The following is a 15,328-nucleotide window of genomic DNA, read 5'->3' on the forward strand; positions in this document are numbered from 1 at the left end:
TTATTGTCATCTTCTGTCTGTGCCATGTCAGGAGAAAGGTTGGGAAGCACCGCTCTAAGGGTTAGTTATGTAGGTGATGTGCTAACACCATAGGGGCAACACTGTGAACAAGTTGTGAATTGCCTGACATTCTCAGGCTACTAGGGAAGAAGTTAAAATTGATAAACTACTAGGAAATAGGCACCTGTAGTCACTACATTATGATTTGTAGGAAGAGAGTAGGTCTGAGATAGAAGCATAGAATGCTATTTTAGAAAACTAGACCAATCCTCTTATTTATGAATGAGGAAATAGGCCCAGAGAGGGTCAAGACCAGTCAGAAGCCACAAGTCAAGTTAGTGCAGTGCTGAGAATAGCAGCCCTGTCTTTAGGATGCAAAGCCACCTCTTTCCCCTACACTGTAATGTACAAGCGCCAGAGAATGGATAGGGGCTTTGGGTATGACTTAGAGAGTCATTTTAAAAATGGATAGCAAAGGCTACAATTTATGCCACCCATCTCTGGCTAGGGCCCGAGGAATACCCTGAAGCCTGGGTTCATTTGACTTGTTTCCTGGACAGGTCTGATCATGTCTGCAATCACAGTTCTCATCCTGATTCTGTACTTTGTGATCGACAACTTTGTGATCCAGCGCAAACCATGGCTGGCTGAGTGTACTCCCATCTACGTCCAGTACTTTGTCAAGTTCTTCATCATTGGCATCACTGTGCTGGTGGTGGCTGTGCCAGAGGGGCTGCCACTGGCAGTCACCATTTCACTGGCTTACTCTGTGAAGGTGAGACTGGAATGAAACTGTGTCTTCTTTCAGAGCAGAGACCAGAGGGGAGGGTACCGTGTAGCCTCTGGGATGGGCCAGTCTGTCTTCATAAACTCTGGGTGATGCCTTCAGGAGCAGAAGCCACTGGCACTTTGGAAGGACCATCTGGATCAGTTGCATCAACATTTAAGCAATCCAGTAGAATCTTAAGAGTATTTACAAAAATGGTATCCTGCATTTTTGTGTGGGACCAGAGAATGAAATGTGGAGAGATGCTGGCTAGGCAATGGCCTTTGACCTGTATTTGGGAAGTCTTTTCTCTTCTCCTTTGTAGAAAATGATGAAAGACAATAACCTGGTACGGCACTTGGATGCTTGTGAAACAATGGGCAATGCCACGGCCATCTGCTCCGATAAGACAGGCACATTGACCATGAACCGCATGACTGTGGTGCAGGCTTATATCGGAGAAACCCGTTACCATCAAATCCCAAGCCCTGATGTCCTTGTGCCCAAGGTCCTGGACCTTCTTGTCAATGGTATTTCTATCAACAGTGCCTACACCTCCAAGGTTCTGGTAAGCGTTTCCTTTGCCAGGACACTTAAAATGGGTAGGTGGAGGGAACCATTCATTTTCTCTTGTTTATTCTGCCTGAATTGCCATCCCACATCCCATTTCCCACTCCCCAGTGAACATGTTTGGGGTGAAACTAGGAAATAATCCATGGGAGTAGATTGGGGGATGGGAGGGCAAGGGGGAGGCAGGTAGGAATCTATGGCTATGAAATGACCTCCAATCACCAGGTAAAGGTAGTATGTCTAAAAAGATCTTGGGACTTCTCTGGCAGTCCACTGGTCAAGACTTCACCTTCCAATGAAGGGGGTGTGTGTTCGATCCCTGGTCGGGGAGCTAAGATCCCTCCCACATGCCTCGGGGCCCAAAAACCGAAACAAAAAACAGAAGCAATATTGTAACAAATTCAATAAAGACTTTAAAAATGGTCCACGTCAAAAAATCTTAAAAAAATAAAAATAAATAAATAAAAAGAGACCTCATGCTGGTCAGGAGTAAATTACTCAGTTTCTAGAAACTAAGAGAGAGTGTTAGAATAAGACCCACACAGGGTGAGACACCAGCACCACTCCCAGGGCAACTAAAAAATCCCCAAGCCCTGGGTGGCTCAGGGACCACAGTCGGCACCCCCACGGGCCCTGGGTACATGTGTGAAAGCCTCGAGCGGAGTCCTTCCCTTCCTAGGTTCTCTCCCCAGCTTCGGCACCTCATCCAACACTCCCATGTGTGTTTTTCCTCTCAGCCTCCGGAGAAGGAGGGCGGCCTGCCGCGGCAGGTGGGCAACAAGACCGAGTGCGCCCTGCTGGGCTTCGTCACGGACCTGAAGCAGGATTACCACGCCGTGCGCAGTGAGGTGCCCGAGGAGAAGCTCTACAAGGTGTACACCTTCAACTCGGTGCGCAAGTCCATGAGCACCGTCATCGAGAAGCCCCGCAGTGGCTACCGCATGTACAGCAAGGGTGCTTCTGAGATCATCTTGCGCAAGTGAGCGCCCCTCCCCCGCTTCTTCCTCCCTGCAGGATCCTCCCCTCAGGGAGGTCAGAGTGCCAGGCCTCACACTGAATCCACCTGGATGATGAGTGAACCCTCCTTCCAGGCGGTGACATCATGACTAACATCTGAGCTTGGTTCAGGCCAAGCCTTGCTGTTAAGTATTTTGGATACTGTACTTACTCTTCACAGCTCAGCGAGGTAGATGCTGTCATTATCCCTGTTTTACGGATGAGAATTCAGAGGTGCTGGGAAGTTCAGTAACTTGCTGGAAGTGATACAGCTCTTAGTGGCACAGCCACGGTTCAGACCTAGGCAATCCAAACTTCCATTTCCTATTCTGAAAAGAGATAATAATACCCACCCATCTCACAGGGTTACTCTGATTAAGTGATTCAATGTATGTAAAATGCCTTGCACATAGCAAGTATTGATACTAGAAATGTTAGTTCTGCGTTCCCTTTTCCTTTTTATTCTCAATTCTGATCACATGAAGTTGCATAATCAAAGTGGCTAGATGATCCATAGGTCATTAAAAGGTGACCTACGTGGATCACCTACGTGGATATAGGGCCAGTAGCTAAAAACCAGTGCCCCAGCTTGGCTTGAGCCACCCCCTTTCGAGTGACACGTTCTTGTTGAGAACACCCTCTGCACTGAGCACTCTAGATACTGAGGATTGAGAAAGTGTCTCTACCTTTGTGAAGCTCAAAGGAGCAGGCAATCCACAAATGACCCTTGATATCGTATCCACATAAGAGTAGGAGCAGACAACATGGGAGAATCAAATGCTCTGCCCACCTAGACGTTACCCACCTACTGGCCACCCCACCTTGGAAAAAGGGGCTCAGCTTTGGGTTATGAGTGGAGATTTATGGCCACACGACAGTGTCTTTAGGAGTAATGCCGAGTGGCCAGAATGTCTGTAAATGACCATGCAAGCACATGGGGGGATGCTGCTTTCTGACTGTGTGCCCCACCAGGTGTAATCGAATCCTGGACAAGAAAGGAGAAGCAGTGCCGTTCAAGAATAAGGACCGAGATGAGATGGTCCGCACCGTCATCGAGCCCATGGCCAGTGAGGGACTCCGGACTATCTGCATAGCTTACCGGGATTTCAATGACGGAGAGCCCCCATGGGACAATGAGAGCGAAATCCTCACTGAACTGACCTGTATTGCAGTGGTGGGCATTGAGGATCCTGTGCGCCCAGAGGTGAGGCTTTGACTTGAAAAAAGGACTAGGAAACATGAATGGAAGTCTTACAGTGGCCCCGGCCCATGCGCCGGCCCAGTGTGACCTAATGCGAGGCCACCCAGGAGTTGCAGGAACTGGGGTACTAGCTCCATTTCTAGTTGTAACTTAGGAAACTTAGGCAAGTTTCCTAACTGTTTCTCATTTGCTGGGATAGATGCGTCTGTGCTTCCTGCTTCACAGAACTGCTGTAGAGTACTGAACTCATAGAAAGTGGCATTCCTACAGTTCATGCTGTCTGAGGGGTAAGAAGCATAGGTTTTACTGGGATTATTGTTTGGTACTCAAGAATCGTCAGGAGATGGAATTAACTGGAACACCAGCTTTGTGTCTAGCCACCTTCTTTCAAGCAACACATTCTTGTCGAGCACCCCTAGAATAGCTAAGCACCACTCTCAATTGTAGGGCATTGAAAAAGTCTCTGCTTCTAAGAAGTTCAGACCAATGGACTATCAACCATCAAGACCCAGAGACATGACAGTGTGTCGTGCATTTGGGAAACTTAAAAGAATTGGTATTGTTGGAGTATGTGCCAGGGGGGTGGAAGGTGGTTAAAACTTCTGCTAGAAAGGAAGGCAGTGGCAAAATCTCAAAAGGCCAGGCGTGCCCTGCTAAGAAATCTAGATTGTGAGTGGGAGAGTAAGCTTTCACACCCGGCTCCTGAAGCAAATTTCCCCTTCAACTCATGACACAATAAGGCAAATTCAAATGTGAGTATCATGGATAGGACAGAAGCAAGGTGGCACCAAGCGATATAAAAATGACCAGACTTAGCCCACGCCCCATGGTTCTGCTTCCAGGGTGCCTCTCCGCTGTCCACCATGAGGGGACAACTGAACAGGAACAGCCTACCAGGCCTCGCCACCCCCACCTCCTCCATTCCTCTTGCCTCACTCTCCACAGGTGCCGGAAGCTATTGCCAAATGCAAACGAGCTGGTATTACTGTCAGAATGGTGACAGGTGACAACATCAACACAGCCCGGGCCATCGCCACCAAATGTGGCATTGTGACACCTGGGGATGACTTTCTGTGCTTGGAGGGCAAAGAATTCAACCGACTCATCCGAAACGAGAAGGGAGAGGTGGGTCTTGGGTGGGAGGAATCAGGGCCTCCTTTATTAGGCGAGGGCTGGTTCACGTGTAAGGCATCTGGGACAGGTGGGAGGAAGTGGGTGGTTTTTAAACTAAAATCTATTCATAGTGAGATGTCCCTTTTACCAAAGCTGTTCAGACAGTAAAACTGGATTTTTTTCTTCTCACTATCTTCATTCACAAGCCATCTTTTGAGACAGTGTCACTAACCTTTCATGTCTTTCCATTTTTTTCAATTGTGGGATGATTCTGTACTGATTTCCTTCTACCTCACCCCTCCTATGTCACTGCCTTGTGACTGACAGTGGCACAGGTTGGTAGGAGGACATGGTCTGGGTGTGGAGCAGGCCAGAGCTACATTAGGTCAATGTAGATATTGAACCTAAGATCTCAGAAGCACTACTTTAGCCACCTGAGCCAACAGCTAACCCTGGCCCACCTCTGTCAAGGGTCTAAGAAATGCGGAATTGGGGCTTCCCTGGTGGCGCACTGGTTGACAGTCCGCCTGCCGACGCAGGGGACACAGGTTCGTGCCCCGGTCCGGGAAGATCCCACATGCCGCGGAGTGGCTGGGCCCGTGAGCCATGGCCGCTGAGCCTGCGCGTCCGGTGCCTGTGCTCCGCAACGGGAGAGGCCACAGCGGTGAGAGGCCCGCGTACCGCAAAAAAAAAAAAAAAAAAAAGAAAGAAATACGGAATTGGCTCCCAGGTAGGGAATTCGCAGGAAAAAGAAGACAAGCGGGGCCTGAATGGTCACCATCCGTGAATCTGCCCTGGAGCCTGAGTTGGCTGCTTCACCTCCACTGGAGGCCAGGATAACACTCGCCCGGGGGCCATGGAATACCAGTTCTCCCAGAAGCTCAGCGTGGGTAAAGAAGTAAGATTTTCCCAGATGGCTGTTCTGAGCTTGACTGACCCAGGTGTGGTCTGGTGTTGGCAGGTAGAGCAAGAAAAGCTGGACAAGATCTGGCCTAAGCTCCGGGTGCTGGCGCGATCCTCCCCCACTGACAAGCACACACTGGTGAAAGGTGAGGCTGGTTCCTGAGGAGGTACCTAGGATAGAGGAAGGCAGGCGGGGATGAGCACAGATCAGAGCCATCAACCAAAGCAACTCTCCTGTCCTGAGTAGGGAGGTCCTAGGAGAGCTTCCCCGCTCATGGGAAGAACATACAGTTTAGCAAACATCTGAGGCCCTGGTGAGTATAAGATATATAATATAATAAAGTTGTTTTTAAACACTATCCTATCTTGTTTGTTGATAGTACTGTGAATTAGACAGTACAGGTTAAGCTAGTCCCATTTTGCAAATAAGGAAGTTTGAGGCTGAGACAACAAGTAACCTATCCAAATTGCCCAACTGGTAAGTGGAAGTGTTACCATTCAATCCCTGGGTCTCTGCCTTCAAATCATCCAGTGCTTTTTCTACCACATAATAGCTGCCTTGGGGCACCGGACAGGATATTCGACAAGGTCAGACTTTCTTAGCTTAGAGTGCTACCCGTGAAACAATTTACTGCCATCAGGTGACGCTACAGAACCTCTAGCATTGGGAAAAAAAGAAGGAAAGAGCGTAGAAAGGGAGGTGGTGGCAGGGACCGGAGAGGAAGACCATAAAACTGCCTTTCATGGGGAAATGGCCTCAGATGGCACATGTGGAACTCACTGTAGTGTGTCTGTTTTTCCCAGGCATCATCGACAGCACTGTTGGGGAACAGCGGCAGGTGGTGGCTGTCACTGGGGATGGCACAAATGATGGGCCGGCTCTGAAGAAAGCAGATGTTGGTTTTGCCATGGTAAGCAGCTCAGCGTAGTGTGTCTCTCTGCTGCAAGCTGCCTCCTCCACTGGGAAGCCAGGACAGGCTTCTGGTAACCTGCTGCTTCCCGTACCTTCACATCCCCCTTTGTACTCTTTCTCTAACTCCATCTCGCCTCCCTACCTGGCCAATAATAATATGTATAATGAGGGACCCATCAAGTATGAAGGCAGGGAAATCATGAGGTATCATTACCCAGCAAAGCAAGACCAACTGAAACTTGCCCATGGACATGATGGTATTGTCTGCCTAGGCACACTATGGAAAATTCACATTCTATATGGAAAATGTGCACTCTATAGTTAGCACTGTTCGTCACTCTGCTTTTCACTTGTGAGGCCCGGAGCATCAGAGTCACTTGGAAAGTTCATTTAAAATCATATATTCCAAGGTTCCACAGTCGGCTATCTTGATTCAGTAGCATCTGAGCTGGGTCCCAGAAGTGTTTGGATTTTCTGAACAGGTACACTTATTGATTCTAATGCTCAGGGACATTTAGAAGTCCCCGGATTGCAAAGTACATTCTCACACTCAAGTAACTTATGATTGTAAGCTTCCCATACACATTGAACTGTTGGTGATTTTTAAGAAGTGGAAGAAGATTCAAGAAGAAATCTGTCTTTAGGGTGCTCTCTTTAGCCAAAAGATAAATTTAAAAAGTTTTTACTCTAGGAAATTTCAAGAATATACAAAAATAGAATAGTTTATTGAATCCTCATGTATCTGTCACCCAGCATCAAATATCGACACTTGGCCAATCTTGGCCCACACATACACATTTCCCCATCTACACCTGAATTACTCTGAAGCATATCCAAGATATTATGTCATTTCATCCAGTATGTGTCTCTGGAAAATATATATGTATCAATAAAATATCTAAAAGAATCATAGTACCATTGTCTCACAACAAAATTGATTCTTTACTATCATTAGATATCTAGTCAGTGTTCACATTTCCCCAAATGCTTCATAAATGTTGTTTTAATACATTATTTTTCTAAATCAGAATGCAAACAAGATCCATACGTTGCAATTGGTTGATACATCTCTTGAATCTATTAATCTATAACAGTATGTCCTGAAGTGTGCTCTTCCTTCCAGCTGTACCTGGAAACCTATAGAAATGCAGATTCTCAAGCCTCACTCCAGATCTACTGAATCAGAAAGCTTGGAGTTGGGGCCCAGCAGTCCATGTTTTAACAGTCCCTCTGGGTGACTCTGACACATCATAAAGTTCAGCAGCCACTGACCCTGTAGGATCTATGTGTCAGGGGTCCCCAAAACCACCCTTCTGTGCGTTCACTGGAAGGACTCAGGGGACTCAGCGTACAGTTGGACTCATGGTTCAGATTTAGTCCATTGGTATAGTAAGAATCTAGTAAGGCAGAAAGTCACAGGTAGAGTCTGGAATCCACACGCAGGGTCCTGTATGATCTTTTCCTCCCATGAGGGGTCACAAAGAGCACCTTCTTCCCCCAGCAATGAAAATGCAGCAGTACATGTGATGTTTCTGCCCAGAGAAACCCACCAGAGACTTGGTGTCGTAGGTTTTTATTGGGGTTGGTCGTATAGGCACCTTCTGCCTAGCATGTGCTAAGATTCCAGACTTCCAGAAGGAAGTAGGTTTTCAGTGGAAACCATATGTTTGGGCACAGTCTAGGCACAGTGAATCACTAATTAATTTTCAGTTAATTATTGACTGAGAGCCAAGTTTCCAGGTGCTAGCCGAGGGCCAACCTTGCAAACAGAACATTCTCAAGAAAGCAGTCTCAGGCCTGCTATGTAACTCTTTTCTGCACAATCCCTTTCCATCTTTTTTTCTAGCTACTTAGTTTTGAAGGAATAAGGTTGTTTTTCTACATAGAATATCCCATGGCAGGGATTTTGTTGATTGTATCCCTATAGTGTCCTTTAACCTGTTCTTTCAGCCCTTGTATTTCCTATAAACTAGTACTTAGTTCTATGAGCAATCAGATTCTACATCCCATCTTTCATTAGGGGTTGCAAAATGACAATGTTCTGATTTTCTTTATTTATTAACTTGAATACTTCTGTAAAAAGAAATTTGCCCTCGTCGATTATTTGGTTACTGTGAGGTTCACTTCCTACATGAAAGACAGGTTAAATGCTTGATTTTTTCTCCCTTTATTAACCAGTTTTCAAAATAATGAGTTGACTTTTTAGGATCCTCCAAAGGTGACCAATGAGTTGTTCACTTTTTAAACTTACTAAACTACTAAAAGTTAATTGTCTGTTTTTTTTAAATATCATTATGAGCTCATGGTTTTAAGTATATGTGATATGTTTTGATCCATTGCCCTTATTATTATTCTGATGTTTATACTGACCCATCATTAACCTCTTCAACACTGCTAAGTCCTTTGGGTACAACCTCAGTTGTCTTTAATAGCTTTCTTGGTCTCTTGCATGATAAGATGTTCCAGATTCATCATGCATATTTCTTGTCCTAGATCTAGAATCATCCACTTCTCAAAGGAGTTCTGCTTCATTTCAGTGAGAAATGATATGTAGAGAACACAATCTGAATGTCAGGATGTTCCTTACTTCTTAGTAAATTATTGTTTCTAGAACTTTTCAGTGGACAAAGCTAGGAAATATGTCTTTTTGCTTTATCCTAAAATATATGTAATAGTCTCAAAATAGCAATAATAATACAATTACTCTACTAAAAACAGTTAAAGATTTTTCTTGTAGTTCTTTTTATCCTGTAGGTACATCCTAACATCAAGTTACTGTGTTTTTCAAAAAGTCATTTGGAACTTTTCCCTTGGTATGGTTGTGCTACCAACTGGTTATATCATGGGGTTTTTTTTCTTCCATTTTTGAGATTGCTTATTTTAAACTTAATTTTGTTTTATACTTGTATAAAGTAGTTACATAATTCTAAAGTAAAATATACCAACAAGGTCTATTCATAGAAGTCTAGCTTCTATCCCTATCACCTCCACGCTGTTGCCTCCATCTTAATCCCACAGATAACTTACTTCTTTGATTTTTGGTTTATCTTTCTGTTTGCTCCTTTAAAATACAATCAAATGTGTAGTATATTTATATCCCACTCTCTTAGATAAGTGATACTTATCTATATCTATCTATATACACACTATATACTCTTTTTTCCACCTTGCTTCTTTTAATTTAACAACCTAGCTTAGAGATTATTCTGCAATAGTACATATATAAAGATACTCTTTCTTTCTTTCTTTCCGTCCTTTCTCTTTACAGTGCATGGTACAGCATTGTGTGCATGTGTTAGAGAACTTTTTGATGGGGAAATTTAATTGTATAGTCTATCTAACAGATATTCATTTGTTGCAATCTGGATAGGAAAATAATACTGCCAGGTAAATGGTACAAATAATCTACTAGTGCAGGTCAGATTCACAAACAAGCCCCTCTGTAGGTTACAGGGGTTGTAAGACATGGAATAGAAGAATAGGCTGGGGATGTAAGGGACAGCTTTGCCAAGCAAGCAGGGCTTAATTAATTGAATAGAACCTTAAGGACAGATAGGATTTAAATAGATGGGGAAAGAGGATGTTCCAGGCTTGGAGAAAAGGGTGTAAGTAGAAGACTGGACTCTAGAAGTAAATGAGAGATTCAGGGAATTGTGAATAAAGCAGTAGGTTTTGAGCAGAAAGATATAGCAGGTTGGAAGATGAACCAGAGTTCACTTGTTGAGGGCTTTGACTACCAGACTAGAAAGTTTACTGTTTCTAAAACACTGCTTTCAACCACTGATCTTTCTATTTAGAAACCTTTGGTGGTTCCCCAGTGACAGGATTTTGAACAAGGACAGGACATCTGAACTGTACTGCCAGACTACTCCTCCTGGGAAAAAATGTAGAGTAACTTCAAGGTGCGGGAGAGATAAGGATTTAAATTAAATATTGGCAGTGGCAAAAGAAATTTTAAAATTTAGAGGTAGAACAGATAGGACTTTTTCTCTATCTTCTAATTATTTTCTAAGGTGGGAAAGTAGGAGGGACGGGAGAAAGGAATATCAGAGATAACTGTAATTTCCAGTCTGAGTTCAGGAGTAAGGTGGAGGCATCATGGCCCAGTCCCCTTTCCCACAGAGTGACAGTGACACATTTTCCCTTCATTTTCTTTTTGGGAGAGAAGACCGCTCAAAATATGGTGGTTTAGTCTGTAGGATTTGTGTGGCTAGTGTGCCCTCTAGTGTTTATGCTGAGTTCTGAAGCTTCTTGGAGGTCAAGATATGAGTTCAGAATGTGCATGAATTTTGTCCAGTTCCTCACTGTTTTCCTTCCCCTTCTTACCTCAGGGTATTGCAGGCACGGATGTGGCAAAGGAGGCCTCTGACATCATCCTAACAGATGACAACTTCACCAGCATCGTGAAGGCAGTGATGTGGGGACGAAACGTCTACGATAGCATCTCCAAGTTCCTACAGTTCCAGCTCACTGTCAACGTGGTGGCTGTGATCGTGGCCTTCACTGGAGCCTGTATCACCCAGGTGAAGGGAATGTGGGGTGAGCTGAGATGGGAGGGATGAGGCTGGGGCTAAGGAACAGGGGGTGCGGGGTACAGTATGTCGACTGAGGAGTAAGAACCAGAGTTTCCGAAGGGGTGTTGGGGCAGGAATAGCTCTACTAGGTCTCCATCTGCTCATGTGGGATGATGATAATTTATCTACCATTAATGTAGTACTTACACATTAGCCAGTGTGATGAGCACTTATATGTAGTTTCTCTGTTCTTCAAAAACAACCTTGCAAAGTAGGTATTATCCCCATTTTACAGGTGAAGAACCCAAGGCTCAAAGAGGTTAAATAAGTTTCTCAATGTCACTCAGCTAATAAATGGTGGATAGCAGGAGGCAGGCCATTTCAAGGGCAAAGATGAGGCTGATGAGTGAGGTGGGGGGTGGTCTCCAAGGAAAGCTAAAAGGAGTGGTTCTTCTTCCCACCAGGATTCCCCACTGAAAGCCGTGCAGATGTTGTGGGTTAATCTCATCATGGACACTTTTGCCTCATTGGCCCTGGCCACAGAGCCTCCTACAGACTCTCTGTTGAAGCGTCGCCCCTATGGCCGAAATAAGCCTCTGATCTCACGCACTATGATGAAGAACATCTTGGGTCACGCCGTCTATCAACTCACTGTCATCTTTTTCCTTGTCTTTGCCGGTGAGCCAAGGCGGGGGTGGGTGGCGGCATTTGGAGTGCTAGAGGGAGATGGGGGCAGAGAGCAGCCCAGGGAAAGAAAGTAGCAGGGAGCAAGCTGAGCACAAGACGGGAATGATAGCAGCTTCGCTTACTGAGTGCATCCTCTGTTCCCGCTACGTGGTGCATTGTGCCATTTTATTACTCCTCTTAATAATCTCCGTAAAAAGAAATGAAAGTGAGTTATTTGTAGTGAGGAGGATGGGCCTAGAGTCTGTCATACAGAGTGAAATAAGTCAGAAAGAGAAAGACAAATACCCTATGCTAACACATATATATGGAATCTAAGAGAAAAAAAATGTCATGAAGAACCTAGGGGTAAGACAGGAATAAAGACACAGACCTACTAGAGAAGGGACTTGAGGATATGGGGAGGGGGAAGGGTAAGCTGTGACAAAGTGAGAGAGTGGCATGGACATATATACACTACCAAACGTAAGGTAGATAGCTAGTGGGAAGCAGCCGGATAGCACAGGGAGATCAGCTCGGTGCTTTGTGACCACCTGGAGGGGTGGGATAGGAAGGGTGGGAGGGAGGGAGACGCAAGAGGGAAGAGATATGGGAACATATGTATATGTATAACTGATTCACTTTGTTATAAAGCAGAAACTAACACACCATTGTAAAGCAATTATACTCCAATAAAGATGATAAAAAAAAAAAGAATCTCCAAAGGGTGGCTTTATGTTACCTTTTTCTTAGATCATAAAACTGAAGCTTAAGTCACATATTGAGTAAATAGTGGCACGAAGATTCAGACCTATGTCTGCCAGACTCTCGTGCACATAGTTCTACCACAATGCAGCACTACGAGAAGGCAAATAGTGATGGAGCAAGCTGAGAGAGAGGGTCAGAAATGTTGAGGGAGTTCCCTGGTGGTCCAGTGGGTAAAAATCCGCCTTCTAATACAGGGGGCACGGGTTCGATCCCTGGTCGGGGAACTAGGATCCCACATGTTACATGGCACAGCCAAAAATATTTAAAAAGGGGGCTTCCCTGGTGGCACAGTGGTGAAGAATCTGCCTGCCAATGCAGGGGACACGGGTTCGAGCCCTGGTCCAAGAAGATCCCACATGCCGCAGAGCACCTAAGCCCATGTGCCACAACTACTGAGCCTGTGCTCTTAGCCCGCGAGCCACAACTACTGAGCCCATGCGCCACAACTACTGAAGCCCGCGTGCCTAGAACGTGTGCTCCGCAACAAGAGAAGCCACCACAATGAGAAGCCCATAGACCACAATGAAACGTAGCCCCTGCTCAATGCAACTAGAGAAGGCCCAGGCACAACAACAGAGAACCAACACAACCAAAAATAAATAAATAAATAGATAAAATTTATTTAAAAAAAAAAAAAAAAAGTGATGTTGAGACCAGAACTAACACTGAAAATATTTGATGACTGTTGTGGTTCGGATACTGACCAGTTAGAATGGACACCAGTCATAAGCAACCAGTGAGGCCATACTCAAGTGTTCTGACTCAACCTGAACCCTCCTTGAGAGCATACTTATCCTCCGATGCATCCCTTCTCCCAACTAGGTGAGAAGTTCTTTGACATTGATAGTGGGAGGAGAGCACCTCTGCATTCACCACCCAGCCAACACTACACCATTATTTTCAACACCTTCGTGCTGATGCAGCTCTTCAATGAAATCAACTCCCGCAAGATCCATGGAGAGAGGAATGTCTTTTCGGGCATCTTCCGCAACCTCATCTTCTGCTCTGTGGTCTTGGGCACATTCGTCAGCCAGGTGGGATTCTAGCTGGAGCTGGGATAGGAGGTCTGGGACGATAAAGGCCAGAAGCTGGGGGCCAGGATTCCCTGAGCACCCGGGGAAAGGAGTGAGGGAGTGATGGGGACTCAGGCTGTGGGTTGAACACTTTGGGGTTCCCAAATGCTTCCGATTTGCTCATTGCTCTAGAATTGGATCCTGCTGTGTCAAGTGCTCCAGTGCAAGGCAGCATGTTGGTAGCGAATAAAATAAAATTAGTGGAATCCTTTCCTTATCTTTCTAAAACACAGCAATTTCACATAGTGACCAGGAGGAAGATCACTGTCTTCTAACCCCTTTCCATGCCTCCTGCCAGCATACTTGAAATGTGCATGCAAGTGCTATATGGGATCTCTCCCTGTCCCTCCTTGCCCCTTTGTTCAGAAAGGGCTCATGGTAGAAAATGGTATGCAATTCAGAGAAAAAGAGAAGACATGGAATGCTGCCATATGTAGTTGACAGATAAGCCTGACGTGGGCTCCTTCTGTGGGAAGTGGGGTCAAGGGCATGGCTGCCCTGGTGGTGAAAAGATTGAGCCCCTTCCTTCTTGCCCCAGTCAGAGGTACACTAAGACATCTGCCAATACAAGAGATTAGGAGCCTGCCCTGTAACAAAAGAGCTCCTGCCTCACTCTTATTTGTCCCGCTCCTAAATTCCTCTTCTCCATCACTGTGCCTTCTCTTTGTCACCTACTGGCTTTAGTCACAAGAAGCCTCCAGCTACCCTTGCTCCCCCAGCCTTTGCATTAATAGTGTTCATAGTAGCTGTATCTGTCTCCCCATCAGAGTGCTCTGTAAAGACTGTGTCTGTCTTCCCTTCTCCCCACCTGGATCTCTCCTTTCTCCTTCCCCAACAAGCAGATCAGGGTTCACACCACAGGGACCCTGGGGTAGGGGGCTGACGTGGCTTTGATGGCCTTGACTGGAGGGCTGGCTACCTGTTACCTCCCAATGATGGGCTGCCTCTTTCTCTGTTCTAGATTATCATTGTGGAATTTGGGGGGAAACCCTTCAGCTGTACGAACCTCACCCTGTCCCAGTGGTTCTGGTGTCTCTTCATCGGTTTTGGAGAATTGCTGTGGGGCCAGGTGAGTACGGGCTCACCCTCCCCGTGCAGTCACATGGCCGGCAGACACCCCCCCCCCCCCAGATGAGATGGAACGAGCAACTGTGGAGACGCCCAGCTCCTCGCCTTCATATCCTTCCCTCTTCTCTCTACCACCAGGTTTTCAAGTTCTTTCCATCTTGTAGGAACCCAAAGCAGAATGATCTGTGCCCACCACTTCAGAGGCTTCTGATCTCTTCTCTAATCATGCCTGGAGACAGACAAATCCCTTAGCTTCTCTGAGACGGAAGTGGAAATTTTCAATGGAATTTTGCTAAAAAAAAAAATTAAGGGTCTTAGAAGTAGAAGAGTTTGCAAAGCATATGTCTTCAATGAAGCCGCAGTCTGGCCGTGAGCTGCTGTGCTGTCATAATGTAGGGCTCCCTTGCCTCTTCTGTTTCTCACCATTGCCTTATCCAGGATGGGTGCCTGACTGTCATCTAAGATAAATCCAGACTCACAAGGTCTCTAGAGAAGCAGTATAGCGTATGGTTCAAAGCACAGACTTTGGAACCGACCATCTAGGTTTGAATCCCGGTTCTTCTTTTTACAAGCTGCATCATAGTGAGCAAGTTTATTAGCAACTCTGCCTCAGTTTCCTCAACTCCGGATAACAGGATCATTGTGAATCATTGTTAATCAGCAAATCAGTTTCAATACAGAAATGACTTAGAACAATGTCTAGTACCCTGTAAGTACTCAATAAATGTTAGCTATTAATATTATAATAATATAATCAGGTTTGATAAGAGTTTCATTCCT

The 15,328-nt window shown here is 45.5% G+C and overlaps 1 protein-coding gene across 4 annotated transcripts in view; it reads left to right on the forward strand.

The window, feature by feature from the left end:
• The window catches only part of ATP2B4 (ATPase plasma membrane Ca2+ transporting 4), a 92,717-nt gene that overhangs the window by 62,886 nt on the left and 14,503 nt on the right, over positions 1 to 15,328 (forward strand). For all 4 annotated transcript variants that reach the window (XM_082653484.1, XM_082653485.1, XM_082653486.1 and 1 more), the window contains 11 exons: positions 561 to 775; positions 1,092 to 1,334; positions 2,074 to 2,315; positions 3,305 to 3,536; positions 4,479 to 4,658; positions 5,608 to 5,695; positions 6,354 to 6,460; positions 10,794 to 10,985; positions 11,441 to 11,654; positions 13,230 to 13,441; positions 14,442 to 14,549. In XM_082653484.1, coding sequence (XP_082509610.1) covers positions 561 to 775; positions 1,092 to 1,334; positions 2,074 to 2,315; positions 3,305 to 3,536; positions 4,479 to 4,658; positions 5,608 to 5,695; positions 6,354 to 6,460; positions 10,794 to 10,985; positions 11,441 to 11,654; positions 13,230 to 13,441; positions 14,442 to 14,549 — 2,033 coding nt within the window. The remainder of the gene's footprint in view (positions 1 to 560; positions 776 to 1,091; positions 1,335 to 2,073; positions 2,316 to 3,304; positions 3,537 to 4,478; positions 4,659 to 5,607; positions 5,696 to 6,353; positions 6,461 to 10,793; positions 10,986 to 11,440; positions 11,655 to 13,229; positions 13,442 to 14,441; positions 14,550 to 15,328) is intronic.

Source organism: Grampus griseus (genome assembly GCF_964374135.1).
Source record: "Grampus griseus genome assembly, chromosome: 1".
Classification (NCBI taxonomy): Eukaryota; Metazoa; Chordata; class Mammalia; order Artiodactyla; family Delphinidae; genus Grampus; species Grampus griseus.